General features: G+C 38.1%; 1 protein-coding gene across 4 annotated transcripts in view; it reads left to right on the top strand.

Moving 5' to 3' along the window:
- Ppp2r3a (protein phosphatase 2 regulatory subunit B''alpha) overlaps window positions 1–25,051 on the top strand; it is a 161,984-nt gene extending 136,933 nt beyond the window's left edge. For 3 of the 4 annotated variants that reach the window (XM_063249039.1, XM_063249040.1, XM_063249042.1), the window contains one exon: window positions 22,716–25,051. In XM_063249039.1, the coding sequence (XP_063105109.1) occupies window positions 22,716–22,842 (127 nt within the window). In that variant the 3' untranslated portion in view covers window positions 22,843–25,051. Of the gene's footprint in view, window positions 1–4,034; window positions 5,704–22,715 lie in introns of those variants that run through there. The other variant, XM_063249041.1, reaches the window with a different exon arrangement.
- The last annotated feature ends 569 nt before the right edge of the window (window positions 25,052–25,620 follow it).

The raw sequence follows: 25,620 nt of genomic DNA on the forward strand, positions 1-25,620 counted from the left end.
GGTCAATGGGTTCTTCTTGGCCTCCACTTCTTCATGTTGTGCTCCGCTGGGGCCAGGGCACCACTCAGTTTTAGGTCTGCTTTCTCACTTGGTGGGGCATAGCTCCCATAGAAAGACATTTTAACCTGAGAATTTCATACTAAACCAAGGTAATATTCATGCATAAAGACACAGATGGGTATTTTTAAACAAGTAAGAATTGAAAGTAATATAGTACCCTTGAGCCCTTTCTTTTGTTGTTGTTGTCTTGTTTTGTTTGTTTTGCTACCAGGGATCGAACTCATGACCTCATGCTTACCAGGCAGGCTCTTGTGCCACTGGGCTAAATCCCCAGCCAATTTAAGCCTTTTAAAAACAACATTATCGAAGGCTGGGGATTTAGCTCAGCAGCATAAGCGCCTGCCTTGCAAGCAGGCAGTCGTGAGTTCGATCCCTATACCGATAAAAATGAAAATGAAAAAGACCAAAAAAAAAAAAAAATAATAATCATATAACCAAAAGACAAACTGAAACACTTGAATATTAAATGAATTAAGGTTCCTTAAAATAGTTGTCCTAAAATCAGACTTTTGAAGGAAAAAAATGGGAAATTGAGATATGTTATTTGTAGACATGGTAAACTATTTCCTGAAAATGGATAAAAATACCTTTGTGATTTATGTCACAGACCATTTATAAAATACATACTATATGCCAAACAAAACCTGTTTTTTTTTTTAAAAAGCAGTAATATAGAAAAGCTTTTATTTTCAAGGAAGTAGAGTGAGCATTGCTATGGTTTCCAGTGTCACATCTTACGAAAATAAGAAATGCAGAGCACCACTTAAAGAAAGAAGAGAAACTTCCAGGGACCACTAAAATGGAAAAGGAGACAGGGTCAGACTGAAGGACACAGCAGTCTACATTCTCTTTAATAGAATGCAAAAGATAACTGTTACAGATAATGGGAGCATCACTTATTAATCCAGACCTGAATCTGACTGCTATCTAGAATAAGGAGACCCAAAGCAGCAGCATCCAAGTAGGTGACCCTGTGTACACCACCCTGCTCCTGAGGAAGAGACAGAAGCAATGAATGCAAGAGCCTGCACAGCAAAAACCTGGTCACTGAAAGATCCACATCCCAGTAGCACAGCACAGATGATACCAGCCTTGCCTGCTTCCTTTTATGTAGTTGGTCTGTCCTCATCTATACAGAAAAGCAGAGAAATACAACACAGTAAAAAATACCAATACTCACACAAACCTCTAATCCCAGCACTCGGGAGGCTGAGGCAGAAGGAGTACATAAGTTCAAGGACAGCCTAAACTATAAAAGACCCTGTCTTAAAAAAAAAAAAAAACAATAATAATAATCTATGCAAGAACTTTCACCCTTGGAAGACAACACAGCAACCAAAATAAGACATCAAAGCAAATATATTTATTGTTTTCAAAGGATAAGAATAAATATCAGAGTATTGAGGCAGTGTCTTAAAAATTAAAATAATAGAGGGTCTCACCATATAGTCTAGGATAGCCTCAAACTTGTAATTCTCCTGCTTCAGCTTCCTACAGGATAAGAGTATACTAGCGGGCCATAAAGTCAAGCTCCTTTTCTTTCTTTCCTTTTTTTCCTTCCTTCCTTCCTTCCTTCCTTTTTGCGGTGCTTGAAATTGAACCCAGGGCCTTCACACTGACCTGCACCTCCAGAGGCCCCCCACCTCCTTTATTTTTAAATTTTGAGACTGGATCTCACTAAATTGTTTAGGATGGGCTCAAACTTGTGGTCTTCCTGTCTTAGCCTCATAATTAACCAGGATTCCAGGCATGCACACCACACCTGGCTAATAGTCCCTTTTATTTCTGTGAATTCAGGAGTGACGGCCTCAATATTTACTGAATCTAGTTAGTTTCTTCTCTTATTAGTCATTTGAGCTAAGGTTTTTGTCAGAGTTTATCTTTTAAAAATCAACTTTTGGTTTTGCTAATCTCCTTTCTGTTTACTGTTTTTGTTGCCTTTATTTCCTCTTAAATCTTGATGATTTCTTCCATGTGCTGTTTAAGATTTAGGTTGCTCTTCTTTTTCTAATTTCCTACCGCGAAAGCTTAGATCACTGCTGCGTTCTAACTGCTGGCTCCATTCCTTGGCTGTCGCATGGCACGGCTTGTGGGAAAACAGCCCATGATGAGGCTGTGTGAGGCTTGCTGTGTCCTCCAAGTGGGGACAGAGTCACATAGCTGGTGCCTGCTAGCCAAACCTGGGCCCAGGGTCTGGCTGCTGGAGTGTGAATTGTGAGACTTGGGCAATTTATTTGTGCTCTTGGGCCCTTCGCTTCCACATCTGTAAAATAAGGTGGAAGATAACTGCCACCAGGTTGGGCTGTTGTGAGGCTTCAGTAAGATAATGTGCAACTGCTCAGTTAAAAAAAATTAAAATAATGAAAACTGCGGTTATTGGGCTGCTCAGGATGACACAACTAAAATCTTTTTTTTGATTGGGATAACATCCTTTTAGAAAGCAGCAGAAAGAACAGCCAAATAATTCCTAGATTTTAAGCTATGTAAGCAAGTGGAAAAATTCTGCCTTAGCTTTGCTCATTGCTGAGACAAAGTATCTGACCAGGGGCAAAGGAGGAAAAGTTTATTTAGCTCACAGTTTGTAGAGGTTTCAGTTAATAGTTGGCAGGGTGGCTTGGCAGAGGAGCATCACAAAGGAAAAACAGTCCATGGAGGGCAGGATGCAGGAAGACAGCAAAGCAGTGAAGCCACAAGCAGCAAGTGACCACAGCAGCCCTCCATTCCTTATATTTTATCCAGGCTGCCTACCTTTAGGGTGTCTCTGAAAAGCCCATTTATGACTACATAAGGCTTTGGGGGAACATCTAGACACAAGCCATAAGGAATGCATACAGTCAGAAATGAGTAATCGGTTAACCAGGTCATAAATACAAGGGGTGATCAAAAAACACAATGTGTGTGACACACTGTCATTAATTATTCTCAAAGAACACACTTCTCTTCAAACACATTCCATCATTCTTGCCACTTTCTAAAGCACTTCTAGAAAGCCCTTTTTTGGGTCTTTCCAAGATGTGATAGTGCCATTCAACAGAACTGCAACCTCATAAAAACATTACTTTGTGTCCTTAATCATGTTATTCATTAGCTCTGGCACTGTGATTTCTGGATTATCTCCAAAAGTCAAAATGATCATAAAAGGTACACATTTTTAATCTATTTAGAAAATCAAGGTATCAGGGGCTGGGGATTTAGCTCAGCGGCATAAACGCCTGCCTTGCAAGCAGGCAGTCGTGAGTTCGGTCCCCGGTACTGATAAAAAGGAAAAAGACAAAAAAAAAAAAAAAAAAAAAAGAAAGAAAATCAAGGTATCCATGACAGTATAATTAAAGACCCTGCCAATACTGAGATACTGATTTCATATCCCTTTGCACATCACAAAATATTCTTTTGATATTTTTCAAGCCTTTTGGAGGGGGCTTTTATTTTGGTTTTGGAAAAGTGGGGTTGAGACCGGGTCTCATTACATAATCCAGACTGACCTTCAGCTCACAGCAAACCTGCCTTAGCCTCCTTAGTGAATGATGGGATTACAGGCATGTGCCGCCACACCTGATCTTTTTCCAAATTTAAAAAGGTAAAAGTATTTTTAGATTATAGGTTGTACCAAAACAGGCGACACGACAGTTTTGGTCCAGAGGCTGTAATTTGTTGATCCCTACATTTAGAGTCAAAATGAAGATCACAAAAACTAAAGAACTAAAAACCAGAACAAAAATAAATCAACAAAAATGTTTTCTTTTTTATTGGTACCAGGGATCGAACTCAGGACTGCCTGCTTGCAAGGCAGGCACTTATGCCGCTGAGCTAAACCCCTAGCCCCAAATCAACAAAAAATGAATGGAGCAATATTATTTAAGTACTGCAGAGAGATTAACTTTGAACTTAGAATTCTCTGCCTAATGAAATGTGAAGATCAAGTAAAAACATTTTCAGAGTTTCAGATATGCAGAAAGTTTATTTACCTCCCACAGACCATATCTGAAAGAAATGTTAGATGGTGTATCTCATCAAGAAGATAAATAGCCAAGATGGCAGCACGGGCCTGTTATCCAAGCACTAGGTAAGAGGCTCACTGCAAGTTTGAAATCAGCTTGGGCTACATAGTGAAGACCAGCTTGAATTGTATGGCAAGACTGTGACTCAAAAAACCAAACAATAATAACTTTAAAATTAAGTTTAAAAATAAGCTAAGAATGTAAATAGATCTTAGAGGAAATAGTGGAATATCAGGTCAGTCATGGGCTGGGAGTGCAGCTCATAATGGACTACATGCTTAACATGTTCAAGGCCCTAGATTCAGTCCCCAACACTTAAAAAAAAAATTATGAGCAGTAAAAGTAATAAGATTCACTTGCAGGAAAAGAAAAGTATTGAATAGAAATACTGTTAACAACTAAAAGGATTGGAACAGTATGCTGAGGTTCTTCATTAAGTAAAGATTATAGCTACCAATAAATTTATATTTATCAGTGGCTATCTTAAAATTTTAAGTTTACTAGAAGAACAAAAATGAAATGGAAAACTTTCAAATTGGGTCTTGCTGTATTGCCCAAGCTAGTCTTGAACTCTGGGTACAAATGTCCTCCTGCCCTAGTCTCCAAGTAGCTATGATTACCTGCATATACTGCTAAGCCCAGTTTGGGGGAAAAATACTCTTAAAACTGAAGAGACTGGAGTATTTCCCTTTTGAATACTCCCTACTTGTCCAGAGTAGCTGTCTGCCATGTCTCTCTCTGTCTTCCCCTTTTCCCCCACCTTCCAGTAAATCATCTTCCGTTGTTTAAAAAAAAAAAAGGAAAAAACAAACTAAGCAAACTAAGACCACCCCATCTTAATAAATAAAGGGTATTAATTCCATCTCCGGAAAGTAACCAGTTAGTGTTACAGGGGAAAATTCCTCTTCACAGTAGCAAGAGAAAAAAGTGACTTGAAAAATATTTATGAAGAATGCTATAAAAGTTTACTAAAGGATACAAAGACTTGTTGCCATGTTAAAATTAGTTTAATACAATCCCCCCAATTACACTGTGGAACTTGAGAAGCTGAGTCCAAAATCCACGTGTAACAGTAAGGACACAAGAATAGCAGTGAATTTTGAAAAGAAACAAAGATACAGACAGGGGAGGTGGTAAACCCATAGTATTAACCCAGTATACTACTCATGCCAAAACAAATTTAGGCATAACAAGTTAGGGCCTTCTGTATCTGTGGGTTATGCATCTGAAATATCTCAGAAAAAATGTATACTGAACATGCACAGACATTTTTTCTTGTCATTTCCTAAGATATGAGAAAGCATTTGTTTTGTATTATAATCAACCTACAGATGATTTAAAGTATTTAACAACTCTGTTCTAAATATGACATCTTAAATGTGTCAGGAAAAGACTAGTCAGTGAGATGTTGGTTTTAGATGGTGGGGTGAAAAAGTGGGTATTAAAGTAGTGTGTATGCATGCTAATAAGTGGATTTCAGAAGCATACAAATAATGGGAGAGATTTTAAAAGAAATTAACATATTTGAAGACATTTTTAAAATGCCAAATTCTGGGCAGGGGGTTTAGCTCAGTGGCATATGTGCCAGCTTGGGAAACATGAGGTCGTGAGTTCAATTCCTGGTACAAAAAATAAAAATTAAAAATGCCAAATTCTGTATCACAAACTGGGTTGCATAATATGACCAATATTACTTGTTTATAGGTAGAATTCTTCAAAGTCAACAGTAAGAAGATAAATATTTCCCAATTTCCTCTTTGTTTTGTTTTTGGTTTAAGTTCTCTGTTTTTCGAGGGTTTTTTGCCAGGATTACAGGCATGGACCACCATGTCCAATTCTATAACAGTGAACAAACAAAAATTTCATCCAGGAAATAAACATGAAAATTATTATTTCACAAACATTAAAATGTGGTAGCCATGCTTGACAATTTTAAATCTATCTTTTTAAAGAGGGTAAAATTAAACAGAACAAAACAGACCATAAGAAAACAATTTAAGAAACACAGATTTCAAAGCAAGACCACCGGAGATCTTCACTGTCTATCATATTGTCTCTTGTTTTCTTCCAAATAGTTGTCCATATCTTTACACACAGTGAATTCATACTGAACAAAATAGTATTAACCTGATCAGAACAGGATGATGAAGGCATTTTAGGTCTTCAAGACCAGACAATAGGGAAGTCAACAATGGCTCCCATAAAGTCTCTTGTTCTCTTCCAAATAGCTGCCTATACCTTCACATATGTTGAAATTAAACAAAATAGACTAATATCACCCTGAACAAAGAATAATAGTATAGCTAGATTTTATATCATGACACTATAGAATTAGCACTGGGTACCTAAGTGTTTCTTTTTCTTCAGAGTATCTGTTCATTTCATCATGTGTTATATAATCAATTCTTGTAAACTGTTTAGAAGTTCTACACATGCATGAGTCTCTACATGTATACCTATCCTTTCTATATTAGAGGCAAAAAATCAAAACAAAACAAAACAAATTCCTAGAAAAACACAAAACAAGACATATAAAACCACAATACTAGGTGATCTACAGTAGGTACTGTGATGTCTCTTATTAATTTCAACAGAATTGTCTATATCATCAGGTATAGTATAATTGAACATAGCAGTAATAAAAACAAAATGTTGGAGACATTGTAGGACTTCAAAAGCAGTTAATAATGAAACCGGAATGGGTATCTTATTACATCTTGTCATCTTCAGAGTAGTTGCCTCCACTCTCAGACTTGATACCAGATTCAAATAAAATCAGTCAAGGCAAAACAGTGATCTAACAAACCAGATTCAAATAAGATCAGTCATAGTAAGACAGTATAAGTAATACAGGGCTTCAGATTAGTTAACAGGAAATTAAGGATGGTTATCATAGTATATCCTGCTATTTTTGGAATAGCTGTTGGTGCCCTCAAATCTAATACAAGTAGACAGACTGAACAGAATAAAATCAAACTAAACAGAATAATGTGGATTTTAAATCCTAATACACTATTAACAATGTCCTCTTCATTCCTTTTTTTAGACAATTCCTCCCCTTTCATTTTCACAGGGTGCTTTGTACATTTTGAGTCCCACAAACTCTGTTAGTTTTTAGATTAGGGGGGCAACCTGCTATCTACCTAAGTGGTTCTGAACCTTCTTACCTTTGAGCTTGATCTTGAGTTGTATTCCTTTACTTACTAAAGCCTCAAGGTTTTCCTTCCACTGCACAAAAAGTGTCATGTCTTTCCAACCTATCTGCAGCTGCTGGACAAGCTGTCCCCATTTCTCTCTGGTTTCCTGTCACATAGAGCATTGTTTTCTCATCTTTGACTTTTGGTTCATAAAACCTCTTTCAGGTTGATTATATTTCCTCTACAGAGCATCTCGATTGACCCTATCTCCTGATCTACTCTGCCTACTACTGTGTTTCTTTCTGTTAGTGTATCAAGGCCATCTATGTTAGAGATTATAGCCAGTCTCCTCCACCTCATCTCTGTAATGCTATTTTTCTGCTGTTCGTTGTCTTTTTCTCCTTCATTCGATTGTCTTCCCTATTTATTGAGGCCTCTCTGCCACTGTTCCTGGAATCCTGGTGATTTTTTCCTCTCTCTCTAGAATGTCCTTCAGTATTTTTTGTAGGGTTGGATTGGTGGTCATGAACTCCCTTACTTCTTCTTTGTCATGGAAGCATTTTGTTTCTCTATTAATTTTGAGAGACAGTTTTGCAGACACCAATCTGGATTGGAGGTTATTTTCTTTCAGGGCTTGGAATACTTCACTCCAAACTCTTATTGATTTGATGGTTTATGTCAAGAAATCTGTCATGATTTTGATGGGTTTTCCTTTATAGGTGATCTGTTTCTTTTCTCTGACAGCTTTTAATATTCTGTTCTTGTGATGAATTTCTGGGATCTTTATTATTATTATTATTATTTTCATTATTATTATTATATGTCAGTGTAGATCTGTTTTGGTTGTAGCTGGCTGGAGTTCTGTATGCCTCATATATATATGAGTATCATTTCCTTTTCTATTGCTTGGGAAGTTTTCCTTAATTATGTGAGTAGCCTTTGTATTTCATTTGTGTTTACCCCTGCTTCTTCACTCACATTTTTTATTCTTAAGTTATAGATCTTGTCATCTTCTAGCCTTTGTATTATTACTTCCTGGTTCCTTGTTATTTTTAAGAGATCTTTTCTTTTGCAATCACACATTGCAAACCTATCTTCAAGTTTTGAAAGTCTGACTTTAGTTTCTGTCAAGCAATTTTGCCAGCATTCAATGGAGGTTTTAATTTCCTGGTAATCTCTTTGAATCTGTTTCATGTATTCTAGATTTTGTTTATATTTTTCATCAAAGGTTTCTCTTCTTTTTTTGGGTTCCTCCATTCTTCTGTGTCTTCTTGAGAGGTGCTTAGCATTTCTTTTATTAATCTTCTTATATTTGAGTTTGTCTATGATGTCATGAAGATATTTCTTTATGTCAGCTGATGCCGTGTCCAATATTGTACATTTGCTGCCCTCGATCTCTTCTGTATTTACCTGTCCTGGATTATATTCCCTGGGTTGGCTGCTTGAGGCTTTTTCTTATTTCTTTCTCTTGTCATGTTTCTGGTTTCTTTCAGACAGGTGTATGGTGGAGGTCTCAGGTTCTTTCTGTATTGCTTACGGTTTTTCTGAAGCATGCTGGCTAGGGGATTGCTGCCCTCTCCAGTTTGCTGTTGATCAGTGAGGTGCACACACGGACAGTGTGGGCTGGCCCCTCTCTTCCAAGCCAGTCAACCAGCAAGTGCCTTCACATTAGTCTGTGCCATGCGGAAATCACCAGTTCAGGACATTGGGTCCCAACCAGGTGCATCACCCAACCCAAGCAGATCCCACCAGCCTGCTTTGGGCCAGGAGTGGCCAACTGAGTCCACTGCAGTTCTGGGTTCAGGCCCATCCTGCCCAACTCCAATATGTCATCCAGCCAGTCACCCCCTCTCACAGGACCAAATTCCGAGCACTCACGTGGGTTAGTGCAGCTCTCCACGCCAGTTCTGTTCTCCATTGTAGTGCATCCTCCCATCAAGTGCCTCAGGCTCACCAAACCCCAATTTCAGAGCAACCATGACTTCAGCATCACCATGAGTTGTCTGACTCCAAGGCGCCCATTTCAGTTTGGGACCTGCTCCCATGAGAACACATGTGGCTCCAGCCTTCCATCCACGTTTTTTCTTTCTTTCTTTCTTTCTCCTTAGTTTCTTCCCCGGCCATGAGAATCCCTCTCCTTTCATCTGGTCTTCTCCATGGTGTTAAATTTTAGTGTCTGAATTGTTTCTCTCAGAGAGACTCTCTACCCTGCTACCTATCAACCACCATTTTCCCAGGATCCTCCAACAATTTTAAATCTAGAACCACAAAATATTTCTGAAAGAAATTTTTAAAATCAACTGTTACAGTTGGAGATTTCAATACTCCTCATTTAGCAATTGATAGAATAACTTGAACAACACAGTCAGTGTATTTTATTTAATGTTAAAGAATACTGCAGAACTAAAAACATTTACTTTTTACAAGTGCACATGTAACTTCTCCAGGAAAGACCATGTGTTAGGCCAATAAATTGTTAGATAAATACAAACACATTCCAATAATAAAAATCTTATTTGACTAAAGTTTAATTAAATTAGAAGTCAAAACAGAAATCCGGGGATGTCAAAATATTTGATAATTAACAGACCCTCAGGACTCATGGGTCAAATCAAAAATCACAGGAAATCCAGGCCATCACTTGAGAGGGTAAGACAGGAGGATTGCAAATTCAAGGCTGGACTGTACTGCATAGTGAGTTCAAGCCCAGTCTGGACTACACAGTGAGGTGCTGTCTTAAATCACACACACACACAGAGACACATACACAGAGAGAGAAATGGCGAGAGAGAAATTAAAGAGGATAAAAGAACATGAAAATATACATGATTCAGTAGAAGCAGCTTTTGGTGTGTTTTGTTTTGGAGGTAAAGGTCACTATTTAGTTCCAGATGACCTTGAAGTTACTATGTAATGCATCCTGGCCTCAAACCCAAAGCAGTCCTCCTGCCTCAGCGTCCTGAGTGCTCAGAATACACAAGTGTGCTACCACACTTAGGTAAAGGTAGTTCCTACAGGGATATTTATGGCTTTAGAAAGTCTTACCTCAATAACTAAACTTCTGTTTGAAACTAGAAAAAAAGCAAATAAGGCCAAAAATAGGAAGAAGGACATAGTAAATCATAATAGGAAACTATAAAATAGAAAACAGTAAAACTACGTGAGAGAATGGATGAAACCAAAAGTTGGTTCTTTGGAAATATTAAAAAAGAAAGAGAGCTCTCCAGCCATATCAGGTTAGGAGAAGGGTTGGGAGGGAAGGGGAGACAGAATAAAGAGTGAAAGAGAATGAAAGGAAGAAGAATCACAGTAAACACCCCAGAAATTAAAAGAATCATAAGGTAGTATTATGAAAAGCAATACTTCATTACATTTCACAGCTTAGATAAAATGAAACAAAAATCCTAGAAAAATGTAAATTACCAAAATGAACACAAGAAAATATGGAAAATCATAGTGGACTTAAGTAAAGATTCTAAGTTATTAAGTCTTCCCCACAAGAAAAATCTAGGACCAGGTGACTTTATTGATGAATTCTGTACAATATTTAAGGAAAAAATAGTATCAATCTTTCACAAATACTTTTTAAAGATAGTAGTAAGAAGAAACACTTCTGTACTCATTTATAAAGCCAATATTATCCTTATACCAAAAAAAGCCAAGACATCCCAAGAAATGATAACTACAGACCAGCATCCCCTTGCACTGCACAGCCATGGCAGGTAGAGAGTGAAAAGAGACACAGTTCAGCCACCAAGCACCCAGAGGGGCCATGTCCCCTGAGAGCAGCTCGAGTTAGGCAGAATCCCAGGAGCAGCACTGAAGCTGCTCACTCTCAAGCTCTTATTTAGAGCATCAGTGTGCGAGAAAAAAGCAGTTTGGCCAAAAAACTGTCTCAGGCTGGGCAGCTTTCTCTCGAAAGAGAAAGGACCGCGCCAGACACAACATGCCTCACTAATCTAATCACTTTTTTAACCATTCACTTCTCACACAACCTGTGTGCTTCTGTCCCCAATTTAACCGCTCACTCCTTGTCAAAGCCTTCCACAGTATTCCTCATGAGCATCAATATAAACTGCCTAAAGAATACTAGCACATCAAGCTCATCACATAAAAAATTATACATCATGATTAAGTGGGATTTATCCCAAGAGTGGAAGGCTGGCTAAAAATACGAAAATCAATTACTGTAATGTTACTATCAGTCTAATAAATAATCAAAAAGTATGGTAAGGCCAGTGTGATGACACATGCCTATAATCCCAGAATTCAGGAGGCTGAGGCAGGAGTATTGCTTTAAATTTAAGGCGAGCCTGAACTACATAGTGCTGAAGTACATAGTGAGACACTGTCTTGAAAAAGGAAAAAGAGTTATCATTAACAAAATTCAATATCCATTCACAGTAATTCTCACCCAAGTAAAAATAAAAGGGCTTGTCTTCAATCTGATGAGGGTACCTGCAGTGAATGTATTCATGGTGAAAAACTGAATGTTTTCCCCCAAATAAGGAACCAGCAAAGATGTTCCTGTACTTCTCCATTTCCAGTCAGCATTATAACCAAAGGTACTGGGCCAGACATAGCTCGGTGGCCCAGTGCCTGCCTGGTAAGCATGAAGTCATGAGTTTGATTCCTGGTACAAAAAACAAAAGCCTGAAGGTCCTATCCATTGCAGTAAGACAAGAAAAAGTCAGCCATGGCGGTATACACCTTTAATCCCAGTTGGGAGGCTGAAACAAGGTTCAAGGCCAGTTTGAGACACTCACTGAGACCATGTCTCAAAATGTTTCAGAGAGTTGGGGACATACCTCAGTGGTACACTTGCTTGCCTGATAGGTGTAAAGCCATGTTCACTCCCCATTATTGGGGAAAAATCCAATAGGAAAGGCAGTGAAACTGCTTTATTCATAGTTGATATGACCTATATAAAGACAATACAAGGAATTACATGAAAGATGTCCGAACTATTGAGTTAGCATAGTCTCAGTACATGCTCAGTACACAGAAATTAGTATTTTCACATACGAGGAATGAATAGTTTAATAATGAAGGTAAAGCAAGTATACTCAAAATCTCATCGAGAATACTTTGGAATATAATAAAAGCACTATAATACCTATATCCAAAAGTTTCCAAATAGTGCTGAGAGAAATTAAAGATGACCTTAAATAAATATAGTGTTCATTATTGCTAAAATGTACAGAAACAGTACACATGGATTGTTGGATTCCAGTTGAAGGCTTTAAAAGAATCAACTGAAAAAGGATGTAAGTGTTCTAGTAACAGAACTATTGGAAGGTTGTAGAACCAATCGAAACTTTAAGGAATCTGATGCTGAAAGAAAGCAAAGAGGTTAATGGTGCTGAATGCTTTAAGAGATTGAAGAACAGTTGGACCAGGGACTCTCAAGCAGGTGAATGGGAATTTTCATAAAGAGAATGGAATTTTTGTGATTTTGGAAATGGAATGTTTCAGTGATAAGTTATAAAGGACTGGTAGAGATGCTATAAGGAATTCCTTTCTGATACATTGTCCATGTAAAAAACATTTATTTTTCTGAGCTACTAGCAACAAGAAGAGAGGAATATTCTGAATTAGTAGGTATCAGTACCTTGAATGAATTTGCCAGGTTATTAGTAGATGAAAATATGAAGTAGGTTTTGTTGTTAGTGGTAGTGGTTTTGTTTGTTCATTCATTTGCTTTTTTGAGACAGGGTCTCATTATGTAGTTCAGACTGGTCTTGAACTCACTATGTAGCCCAAGCTGGCCTTGAACTTCACAGCAATTTTCCTGCTTCAGCCTTCTGAGTGCTGGTATTAATAGGTATGCACTACCATGCCTGGCACAGAGGTTGGTTTTTTAAATGCTGGAAGAACTTTTGTAGAGCAAGGCAGTGGGGAACTCCAGCCCCACATAGTATAACCTACATGCTACCTAAGATAAGACTATTGCCTAGATTCCATTGCTGGGTTCATATCTCTGGCCGTAAGAAATTTACTTTAGCCAAATATGGTGGTGCACACCTGCAACTCTGAAGGTGAAAGTGAACCAGCACTCTGAAGGCCGAGGCAAGGAAGATCACCACAAGGTAGAAGCCATCCTGGTCTAGTGAGTTGAGGGCCAGCGTGAACTACATAGTGAGATCTTGTCTCAAAAAAAAAAAAAAAAAAAAAAAAAAGCAGGGGGCGGGGAGAAGGTACTTGAGAGAGCTACAGAAAGCTATACTTGAGAGGCTATAGAAGGCACTTCATCATCCACCTCACTGAGCATTAAAGGAGTGTCTGAGGAAACTAGTAAGATTGTGGAATTCTTGGTTTCATAGCAGTTTCAGGAGTCCTAGTGGACAGCTTTGGATGGGCAGGATAAATGAATAGGATGGCTTTTCAGGAAGTAGACATGTTGAAAATCATGGAGGTGAGACTAGAGCCACAAACAGCTTGAAAAAGTTGTATTCTCACTACATAATTGCCACAGTAGTACACCATCCACATAGCTAGTACACAAAAACTAAGTAAAAGTCAGGGACATACCGCACATAGTATGCTTCATCCTGGTCATTTGAGGAAGCAAGATGCTTTGGCATTACAGAATCATGTGCACTAAACAGTCTGAAAGGGAGGTCCTGCAGGAGTGGGAGGTGATGGAAGACTTCTTGTCCTTGTAGTGTTAACAGCTACTGTGAGAACATTTATAATGAGCAACTTTGAGTAAAAGAGAACAAACCACATGCATGGACTCTTAATTGAAGTAGGAGAGAAGCACATTGGCCATAGTTCCATGTGCACCCAGTTGATATACCTAGCCTTCACCCCAGTCACTATTTCCCTATTTCCATTCAAGTCATTATCTTAAATTACCATTAATTTGTTTACTATTTCATTTATTCAAATGTGAAATCAGTGAGAGCAGTGGTTCTCTCCGTTGCTGAACACAGCTTCTCCAGTGTCTAGATAACTAGTATTATTTATTAAAAATCTTTATTCCTTTCCATCAGGGCACTTAGATTATAGGTGCTTTGAAGATGATATACATCAGTGTAATAACTGAATTATTTTGCCTTATAAAAATAGAATGCTGTTAAGTGCCTGCTACTTGGTGTAAATTTGCCATTCTAAATTTCTCTTATGTTTAAAAAAAAAAAAAGTGAAATCATGATGAGTCATAGACTCAGTTCTCCCCAAACCCCTAAACAAAATCCTATGAGTCTTTCGTTGGAGAAATTAACAAGCTGATGTTAAAATCTGTCCAGAAATGAAAAGTCTTGACCTAGCCAAAAACACTTCATAAAGAACAAAGTTGAAGGACTCAGTCTTCCCTCTTTCAAAGCTTACTGTATTAGGCTGGAGATGGGGCTTATTGGTGGAGCACATGCAGAGCTCTAGGTTTGATTCCCAGTACCACAAACAAAACAAGACATTATAAAGCAAACAGTCAAGACATAGTAAGCATACACACAGATCAAAGGGAAAATCCTGATGAGCTGCTTAAGACAGAAACAATAAAAAATGACATATCAGACTTCCTTCAAAATGAAAAACTATTTCTCCTAAAGACACTATGAGGGTGGTGATGTAGTTCAGTGGCACAGTGCCTGCCTGACAAGCACAAGGTACTAAGTTCAATTCGTCATACCAAAAAAAAAAAAAAACAAAAAACATAGTGTTAAGAAAATGAAAAGATTGAGAGAAAGTATTTCTAAAACATTTTAATAAAGGATCCATGGGCCAGGGATCTAGCTCAACGGCATAAGCACCTGCCAGGCAAATACAAGGTTGTAAGTTTGATTCCTAGTGCAAAAAAAAAGATTCATAATCCAAGTATGTAAACTCCTACAAGTCAATAATAAAGATAGTTCAATTTTAAATGGACAGGTGATATAATTAAATACTACATAAGAGGTACAAATAGCAAATAGGCATATGATAAGATGCTCTGTCACTAGGCATTAGGATAAGCCACATTAAAGCCACAGTGATATGTATTTCACAGCCACTAGAACTGCAACCACCTGTTAGTAGTGATATAGAGAAACTGGAACCTTTATGCAACAAACAGGCTGATGGGGCTATAAAATTATACAACCTCTTTAGAAATGTTCAGCAGTTTTTAAGAAGCTAAATGTCTAATTAGTATCTTAATCAGTGATTCCATCCTAGAAATCTCCCCATGAAAAGTGCTTATCCACTTGTACAGGAAAGTTAACATTATTCCTAGTAGTCCTAAACTGGAATAATACATCAAACTGGGAAACTGATAAAACAGTACATGTCCAGACAGTGGAATTCTATTCAAACATAAAGAGGTGAACTATTGATCAACACAGTATGGATGAAAAGCAGATAAGCTGACAGAATCTCAACTGTAAAAAAAGTGTGTGTTGCACAAACTAAAAGACGATATTCCAGAGTTCTCACTCTGCATAGTAAGGTTGCAAGTAATTTGGGTTTTTGGTACAATATTCATACAGTAAATGTCTATTACTTTAATAAACAGGAAAAGCTGTGTTTTTCCTCTTTTATCTTTTAACATAAGTGATAATTTTTTCCTATGGAAGAGTTAGAATACAAAAACCTTTACCTAAAACCTACCACACACACACTTGTAATCCTAGCATTCAGGAGGCTGAGACAGGAGAACTGCTCAGAGTTCAAGACCAGCTAGTGCTATCTAGTAAGTTCAAGACCAGTCTGAACTACAATAGGGATAGTCTCAAAACAAAACAAAACAAAAATCCATCATCCAGAGACAACTGAACTTATCACTTTGAAATACATCCTTCTAGACACATACCCAATAATCTTTTTTAAAAATCATATTTATGCATATTGTCTCATAACCTGCTTCAAAGGGAAAATAGATGGTAGGTCTAACCACTCAGAAATACGTTTAAATAAAAACAAGAGAATCTAATGACAGCTAACAGTAAGTAACTGATTCAAGCAAAAGTTGTTTTTTCTTTTCCTGGTTGTAACGGCTCTACAAGAAAATGCCAGTGTGCATAGAAAGGCAAAGGAAACAGAAATACAAGTAAAGGGTCATGAGAGACACAGACCAGCTGTAGTGAAATCTGACCAGTGTATATGAGATGCTCTTGCTGGATACACCTGTTCTCATGTGGTGGGAGATAAGATAAGGCCTGCATAGAACAGATGTGGGTGAGTTCTCCAGAGAAGGGGACTCGCAGCAGTCCCAGCCTGGGGAACAAGTACTAGAATATCAGGAAGGGAGGGGAAGGCCCATTTACAGGCACACCAGCTGAATGGTTCCAAAGCAAGGCTAGATGTCACAGCCAAGGCCACACCACCTAGGCTTCATCTATGAGGAGTTACACATCCATCAGGCAAGTCTAAATGACAAACAAAATTTCCACACTCAAATACTGTAAAAGGAGAAAGAATGTTGGTATCATAGAAAGAGCAGAGGGTTAGAAGGCAGACAGATCTGGTCTACTCACCAGCTGGCAGTTACCGGACTCCTGAGGCTCAGTTTCAGATGATACCAGCAACTAGCTTCCAAGATGGTCTGAGAATCTGGAATAGTATATGTAAAGTACCCGGGCACACAGCTATTCTCCATCTAAGAAATACAGTATATAACATCATGGATAAAGCATGAAATTTGGTGTTAGGCAAACCTAAATTCACATCCTTGCCCTGCCAATTACAAGCTATCATTACAGGCCTCAGAATCCCCTCTTCAGTAAGGATACCATCTCACCTCTAATTCCAGAATTCAGGGAGACTAAGACCGGAGGATCACAAATGTGGCCCTAGCCTGGCAAACATAAGAGAGTTTAGTGAAACCAGTCTCAAAATTTAGAATGTTTTAAAGGGGAGTATAGCTTAGTGCAGAGACCCTGAGTTCATTTCCCAGCTCTGGGTGGGGAGGAGTACCTGGTACACCAACCTATTTTAAGGATTTAATAAGAGTATACATAATAATGCTGAGGATTTAGTTCAGTGGAATGAGCGCCTGCCTGGTGCTAGATCATGAATTCAATCCCGGTACCAAAAAAACAAAGTATACATAGTATTAAGCCCTTAGGCATATGTGTATCCTTTTAACAAATAAACAATGGCTATTTTTTATTACCACTTCTGTTACCTTCATCACTGTTCCTTAACTGGTCCAAAACAGTTTAACCAGCTGTATTCCATTGCATACCTGCCTTGTCACTTTGATTCCCACGTACCGTACATAGCACAGTCCATGCGCATAAATATGTGTGTGACCAGCAAAAATTTTACTGAGAATTAAACATGATATATGTGTCCAGCAGTAGCTAGCATATATGTGTCCCCCCCCAAATGGGCTGGAATCATACAAGAATATGGGCTGTTCAGAGGCAAAGAACCTTTTCTTAAGTCTTGACCCCATCATCTGGCAGACTGTTAGGGATGTAAGAGATCCTGTTTCTGAATGGCACAGAAAACAACAGTACTCAAGCACTACAGCCTGCAAGAGCCCAGATGGTATAACCTTCAGAAAACTTAAAACTTCACCAGTTGCTTTCTATCTAACAACAAACTCACATAGCACCTGTGCTTCCTGTAGTTGTGTGGTGCCCTCAAAAGTGAAATGCAGGGGCTGGGGATTTAGCTGAGCGGCATAAGTGCCTGCCTTGCAAGCAGGCAGTCGTGAGTTCGATCCCCGGTACCGATAAAAAGGAAAAAGACCAAAAAAAAAAAAAAAAAAGTGAAATGCAGAGCCAGGTGTGGTGACACACACCTGTAATCCCAGTGTAATCTCCCACCTGTAATTGGAAGACTGAGGCAGGAGGATCAGCACAAGTTCAAGGCCAGCCTACACTACAAAGTGAGACACTGTCACAAAAGAAAAAAAAAAAAGTGAAGTGCAAAAGGGCATGGTGGCCCACACCAATTCTCAGCACTCAGGCGGCTGGCAGAATTGTCCAGCTTGGACTAAATAATAATAAACATTTCAGAAAATAAAAAAATTTTTAAAAGTTCAGCTTTCTGAGGCAGGAAAGTGGTGGTGGTATATATTAGGAAACTTAAAGAGCTAGAACAAAAAGATTTTCTGGATACTATGTAAGAAAATTTAGTGAACTAAATATGCAAATTTTAGGTTTCATTTAATGGCCAGAAGTTTTAAATATATAAAATAAAATTCACACATTTCTATTTCTGTAGTATAAAAGTTTTAAAACTACAAATTAAAGAGCTATTTAACATTTTATTCTGAGCATGTAACTACGTCTTACCTTTCAGACAAGCCCTGAATCAAATATTTATTCCTGTCTCTGTAGAAGGAGTCCCAGAAATTGGAATCTAACCAAACTACCAGACAGCACCTGAAACTGTGTATAGTCCTTTCTCATAACACATATGTGGCAGTCACTGCTCATGTGTTAACTGTATTTCCAACCCAGGAAACCTGCACAACCAACATTAATACTTTTGCCGGAAACTGCACATTTGAAGTGGAAACCTTACTTAGGGAAGTAGGTTTCTAAATGCAGTGACATTGCTGGCAGAATTACATGACTTATTACGTCCCTTAGTGCTTATACTACTATCTTAAGGAATAGAATTTTAGTTTGCTATGTGATTTCTAATAGACTGAGAACCCCGAAAGTTCTGCCTTAATCTTGACCCCCTCTGCTTATTCAAAAATGGCCACATTGAAAACTTAACAAAAATATTCATTTTAACCCTGAAGAATCCTAGTGACCTAAACTCAGAAGTGGTCACTTAGAAGTCGGGTAATATAACTTCACGTTCTCAACAGTTTCTGGAGACAGAAATGCTCCAAATGAGTAGTAAGACTCTTGCAGATCTGACTCAAGTGACTTCCAGATGAGTCCTGCACCTTCCTCGTTTTTTCTGGATTCTACTTTTCCCCAACAGCTGTTTCACAAGAGCGTTAGGACACATGCCAGTTACTTTCCTCTAGCCCAAAGAAATCAATGAGTTGTAAAATGGACACGTTACAGTCCAGTGGGAGAAAAGACAATTACATAATTATGAAGGAGCCGGGGGCTGGGGATTTAGCTCAGCGGCATAAGCACCTGCCTTGCAAGCAGGCGGTCGTGAGTTCGATCCCTGGTACCGATAAAAAAGAAAAAGACAAAAAAAAAAAAAAATTACGAAGGAACCAATAATGGGGGGTAGGAAGAATTTCATAAGTGATGAGACCTAAAAGTTGAGAAGTGCTGCAAACATCAAAGAACAAAAATGCCCTAAAGGGGAAAATGTATACTGATTTTAAAGCAAATAAATAGCATTGTGGGAAAAAATGTAAACCTATTATATTCAGCATTTAACAGAGGGAAATGTGATTGGGAAATTTAGCAGGGAAGAGATCATATAGAGCTTGAAAGCTGCTAAAGCAAGAAAGTCATAATCCCACGTATACTTTTGAACATTATTCTGTTACTGGAGGTATAATAGTAGAGATGTAATAGTAGGGAGATAAATTAGGAAACCATTAAGACATCTAAATAAAAGGTGAGGGTAAATCAGGAGTAAGCAATCGGGAGACTTTTAAGTGATGAACATGAGTTAGGTAGAACAAAGGGTAACAAGCCACTGAAAAACATACAGTGGCATTAAATCCCAAGACCATGACCCATTCCATCATGGTGAACTGCCTGGTATGGCAGTATCAAAGGGTATATGGCAAAAGTAAAGGCAAAAAGACCAATTTTTAGAAAACTATTGTAATATAAGCAAAAAAGTATGGTGGCCTGAACTAAGTAGCAGCAGAAGGGAGGAAGAAGCAGAGCTGTCTACTACTGTAAGTAGGTAAGAGATTTAAAGAGGTGGGGGAGGGGGAAAGAATGGAATAACAGGGTTTCTATCTTTGAGGAGATGATGGTACTGCTGACTACAGTAGCAGGAACAGAGACAGTGGGAAAGATGAGTTCATGTTAATACATGCTGCCATCCCAGAAGAACACCTAGTAGACAGATGTATGTATGAGGTATCCACGTATCTGGTTTAGAAGGATACGAAGATTAGACATACAATTTTAGAAGCCACAGCAGAACAAATGGAGGGTAAAGCTTGAGAAAGACTAAGGACTGGCAGGGAAATACACAATAAGAGCATAGTTCATAACCTAGCTGACACTGTTCAATGGCAGACTTTCAGACTGGATGCTTCTTGTAAGTTGTTTAGCAATATTCCTAAATTGTACCTAACTAGATTCCTATACGACCCACCCAATTGTGACAATCAGATGTCTCCAGACATTGCCAAATGTCTCCTAGGGGTAAAGTCACCTCCCAGGTGCAATACCACCTAAGGGAAGTATCTCAAGGACACTGAAATAAAGAAGGCTAAAATTTAATTCACAAGCATAAAACTGTAACTGACCCCAAAACAAGGTGTCACCATCACACTCCAGTAAGTCCCACTACTCATCCAGCACCAAGAGTAGTTAACATTTGCCAAGTTTGTGATCAGACCCTTATCTGCACCTGTCTGAGGCAAAAACTCATGAGGAAATTGATACAGTCAGGTAAAGTAACATGCCCAAAATCACACTAAGTGATAAATCCATACTGAAACCTGACTTCAGGGTCTAATTCCAAAGCCCATTCGCTAAAAGCAAACAAGCTCAACTGCTGGCCCACTTGTCCTCCATTTGCTACAAGTAGTTCAAGAAAGGGCTGCTTTTGTCTTGCTAACATGTAGCTCATGCTTAGTAACAGACATTCAAACACTTAGTCTCACTTCAAACTTTAACTCTTTAAGCCCACAGTAAAGTGCTTTAGACACTGATAGCTTGCAAACAGCAAGTCAGTACACCAAGGCATAGAAAATGTCTTCCACTCTGAAAGTAAATAAGCAGTCCCAGGGTCTGACAATGCATTGCTAATAGTTGACATTTGAGCATTTCACAGTTCCCAATGAAGTCAGCAGTCTGCAGCCTGAAGCTTCATTCCTATTCTGTTACCGACCTGTTGCCTTTTTATCTACCCCTTTGAGGCCCCAGGAGATTGGGAACTAGTACTTTTGTAAAATGATGAAGTTGTAAATAAATTTTTGATAATATTAACTAGTATTCGTAAGGAACACCAGGTAGCCTTTTTTAAAGTCTGACCTCAGAAATGTTTTAGGGGGGCTGGGGATTTAGCTCAGCGGCATAAGCACCTGCCTTGTAAGCAGGCGGTCGTGAGTTCGATCCCCGGTACTGATAAAAAGAAAAAGACAAAAAAAAAAAAAAAAAAAAGAAATGTTTTAGGAACTGGGTGCCATGGTACAAACCTGTAGTCCTAGCTATAGGGGAGGCTGATGAAGCAGGAGAATCACTTCAGTTCAGAAGTTGAAAATTAGCATGAACAACATAGCAAGACCAGTGAGGGCTGAGGGGGAGACAGGGATAGTAATTCAGTGGTAGAGATTTTGCCTAGTGTATGGAAGGCCCTGCGCTTGATCCTTAGTACTGTCAAAAAGGGGAAAAAACAAAGTTTAAACTAGAAGCAAGTAATCCAGGCACTCAAGACGGCTAACACAGGCAAACCAAGTTTGAGGCCAGATTGAACTACATTAGACCCTATCTAGGAATGTGAACAAGTATCCTACACTGGGTATACCCACTTTGGTGTATTTTTCCTTCCACTGGTTGGCCTTGATACTGTTTTAAAAGGACTATATGTATAGAAATTTCTGCTCCACTGTTGTAGGTTTCTGCAAAGGGTTAATGGTAGCAAATAATTATCGTGCTTTAGTAAATGACCATGTATATTTTTCTGGGCTCAGATGTAGCCTCAAAATATTTTATCAGTTCAAGCCAGGCACTGGTAGTATACCCCTATAATCCCAGCATTCCTGAGAAAGGTGGGCAGAGGATCATAAACTCAGACAGAGCCTGGGCAATTTAGGACACAGACCCTGTTTCAACTTAAAGGGCAGCAGTACCGGTATTGCTGGGGATGTAGACCCTGGGTTATCCTTACAGCATGATAAAAGCTCAGCTCAATAAATAAAGCAGCTAACATTCAAAAGAAATAAAGTTTTCATGTTTGTCTAAAATATACTCAAGTATAGCCCAGAAAACATTAAATTCAAGGCAATGACCTCTGTAAGAAAGCAAACAGAGGGAATTCTCAGGATAAACATCTAGATATGTGACATTCTGCAAAGCAGAATGAAAGGAAATCCCTAATTGACTTTAGTCTGCTTTCTGCACACACTTACACATCTAAAAGTGTTTACTGAAAACCAGGCAAGAAACCTCTACAGCATTTTCAGAGCTAAGCAAGTTCCCCATTGTGCATGGGAAACTTTAATAAAAACACTCAAGCTTAGTAATGCTGTTTGTTAACAAGCCTATTAAAGGTTCAATAGAGTGTATTTTTGACAAATTGTGACATGGAGTTGACTTTAAGGTACAGGGAAAATGCTCTGGTCTAAGTATCAGTTCATTTGTTTAGTAGTATTTAGTAACTGAACTATTTTTGCAGGCTGTTCTTCATGCTCTGATTTGCCACGCTGACCTCTACCCACATGCTGAAACTTAAAAATCACACCCTCTTGCTTCCTTTTCAGCTCCTTTGAAGATTATGAAACAGATGAACCCACCTCTCCCTCTGAACTTGGAAACAAAAGCAATAAAATAGTAACCTCAAGCCTTTCAGAGCAATGTGGAAAGCTTCAGTCAGTGGATGAAGAGTAGCTGCCAAGATCAACATGAGAGGAAGACCTGTATTTAAATGTTTTCTTGTGAAGAGATGCCCTAGTTTGCATAGTGCTTCTTAAAGGCTTTGATTTCTCCAAGTGTGTATCGGCACTAGGAACATTTTTAACTGTTTTTAAGCAGTGGGTCTACATAGACTTGTTTGCCTGATTCTTGCAGAGCTTTTCCTTCGAAGTGTCTGAAACAACGTACCATCACTTCACAAAGTCTGCACATCAGCACTCTTACACCCCTGAATGTAACTTGGTCCCTTGGGGACAGTGCCAAGTAGTTCATCCTCTGCACAGAAGTTGATTCAGTATTGGCCAGCATCCCTGAGGCTCACAGGGCTCCTATGGAGCCTGGAGGAAATGTTCACTAGCAGGAAACGAGTCAGAAAATTCTGGAACTTGAAAATGTAGTCAGGGCCTCCAGAATTGACTTAGTCCTAGTAATAAAAGCACTGCCAAAACATCTCAAGAGACTTCCTTTAATTATGTGTACTGGAGTTCAGAGATCTTGAACTTACCTGGTTTAATGTAATTTCACAATGACCTGCCAAACTGCTAGTCACTTTATATCCTCAGGTATTATAACCACTGGGCCTTCCGATTTAAATGGCAAGCTCTAGCAACCTCCCCATCTTTATTGTGGATCTTAATATAAAATCACAAGAGAAACTTCTTAAATGATACCAAGTACAGAAATTTGACTCATACTTGAAAAGTCTCTTAACACTCATAGGAAACTACTAAATCATTCATTAACCTCCAAATTATCTGGCCCCCTCTTTATAGCATAAGTTCTGAAGACTTAAAAGGAATAGTGATACAGTATTAAGAATTCTTCGACAGTCTTTTCTTCACTGAATATCAACAGTAAAAGCCTCAATCTAACTCTTATTCCTTAATGTTGAAAACAAACTATTAATGCAGATATTTCATCCACCTCAATATTTATTACAAAAATGGAAGCAAATCATGATGGCACCCATAAAAGAAAGCTGTTACTTTCTACAGTGGTGTATGTGTTCAATTCAGAATCCTGCATTGTTTTCAACAGACCAGTATGTAGCTTGTAGCAGGGAGCACTATTAAAAGAATGGATATTTCTAAGAAATGAAATCCCTTCAAAGCAGTTTCTCAGCATATGTCAGTCATTGACTTTTGCCCTACACTTTTTAAATTGAGGAGTCTTAAAACTGTCAGAACAGCTTCACGTTCCACTTCATCTTGGTTCCTCTGACTGGTCTACAGGCCAACACCAAAATAACCTAACACTGGGCAACAGTAAGCAAAAGATGGAGAAAAGACGACAGTGTACAATAAAGTTACCAATCCTAGCCATCCTGCCCCTTACGAGATCTCCTGGTGTCCTGTATGTGTACTTCTATGATTAAATATACTTAAAAATTTGTGACACGTGAAATTTACTACCAATTCCATTGAGCTTTTACCAGGGAAAGTAATTTTTAAAAATTGTTCAGATAAAAATACAAAAGGTTATACTTTAAGGAACCAGATATAGTTTAAAGGTTTTATTACTCAAAATTTTCTAAGGCTCAACAGTGAAACTAAAATTCACTTTTACAATGTATTTTCATTACTATTTGGCTTTACTGCTTTGCCTGTTTTTTCTTTATTAAAATCTTCTTTGACTCTGATGAATATTTGGCTTTAAAACTATAGAAATAAAGTTATCACCATCTTTAACTTGGCTTACCCAAAATTACATTTTTAACAAATACAAGCATGTGATTCACTGTACTCCTTTCTTAGAGTTGAATACAAGGAATGTGAATTCTGAGGAACTAGGATAGTATGTTTGACTTTTTGATAAGGTATGCTAAATAAATAATGCTAAGTATATACTTATTGCCAAACTGGAAATTTCAAATTGTTATAACATCCCAGAATCCTTGATAAAAGGTTAACAGTTACCATGATCTTAATGCTATTTAATGAAAAACAAGTTTCACAGCATAACATTAATTGCAAAGGTAACTGAACTAATAAAACTCTGTATATTTGCCCTGCATCTTACCTGTCACTGTATTGTTCAAGTTGTTTATATAGAACTTTAGAGTTAACAAGTCATTGCTCAACTTTTGGAAATGTTAAGATGTGTTTGAGTGGGAAAGGCTGCATGACTTAAAAACTTTTGTTTTTCCCCTTTTTGCAAAACTAAATAAAATTTTGTCAAATATGAATCATGTTCACTATATCTGAATGAGTAACACTGTGATGAAACTTGAGTTTCTAAGAGAATAACTTTTTGATCCCCTGGAAACATTGTAATAGGAAGAAGGACCCCAGTTTGAGAGTGAAAGATTCACAAGGACCAAAGTGGACATTAACCTTATCTATAATATGTGGTTTTAAAAGAACATATAATTGCGTGTTACTGGGTACATAAGGTTCAGTTTTTTTAAAGGTGGAAAAGTAAATTAGCAAAGTATTAGATCCAGACAACACACTCTGAACTTAGTATTTCCTAAAGTATATAATGTGCCACCTCTGGTATAGAAAAATTTTGTCTGTTATAAAACTTTTCTTCAACAAGATTGCCACAGATTGTTTCAAGAAAACTAAGAACACAATGAAATAAAAAAGCACTCTTAAATGTATACTTCATGGGACTAACCAAAAATATAACTTGTCAGCTCGAAAACTAAGGGAAAAGATGATTTGACTCTTTATATTAATAACAATCAAAAGACACTGAAAATGTTCATATTAATTGCTGTTCTTATTTCAGCAGTTTCATATCCTGCTGAAG

The sequence above is a fragment of the Cavia porcellus genome, unplaced genomic scaffold (genome assembly GCF_034190915.1).
Source record: "Cavia porcellus strain 051 isolate PalLab524CR breed Dunkin Hartley unplaced genomic scaffold, mCavPor4.1 scaffold_5, whole genome shotgun sequence".
Classification (NCBI taxonomy): Eukaryota; Metazoa; Chordata; class Mammalia; order Rodentia; family Caviidae; genus Cavia; species Cavia porcellus.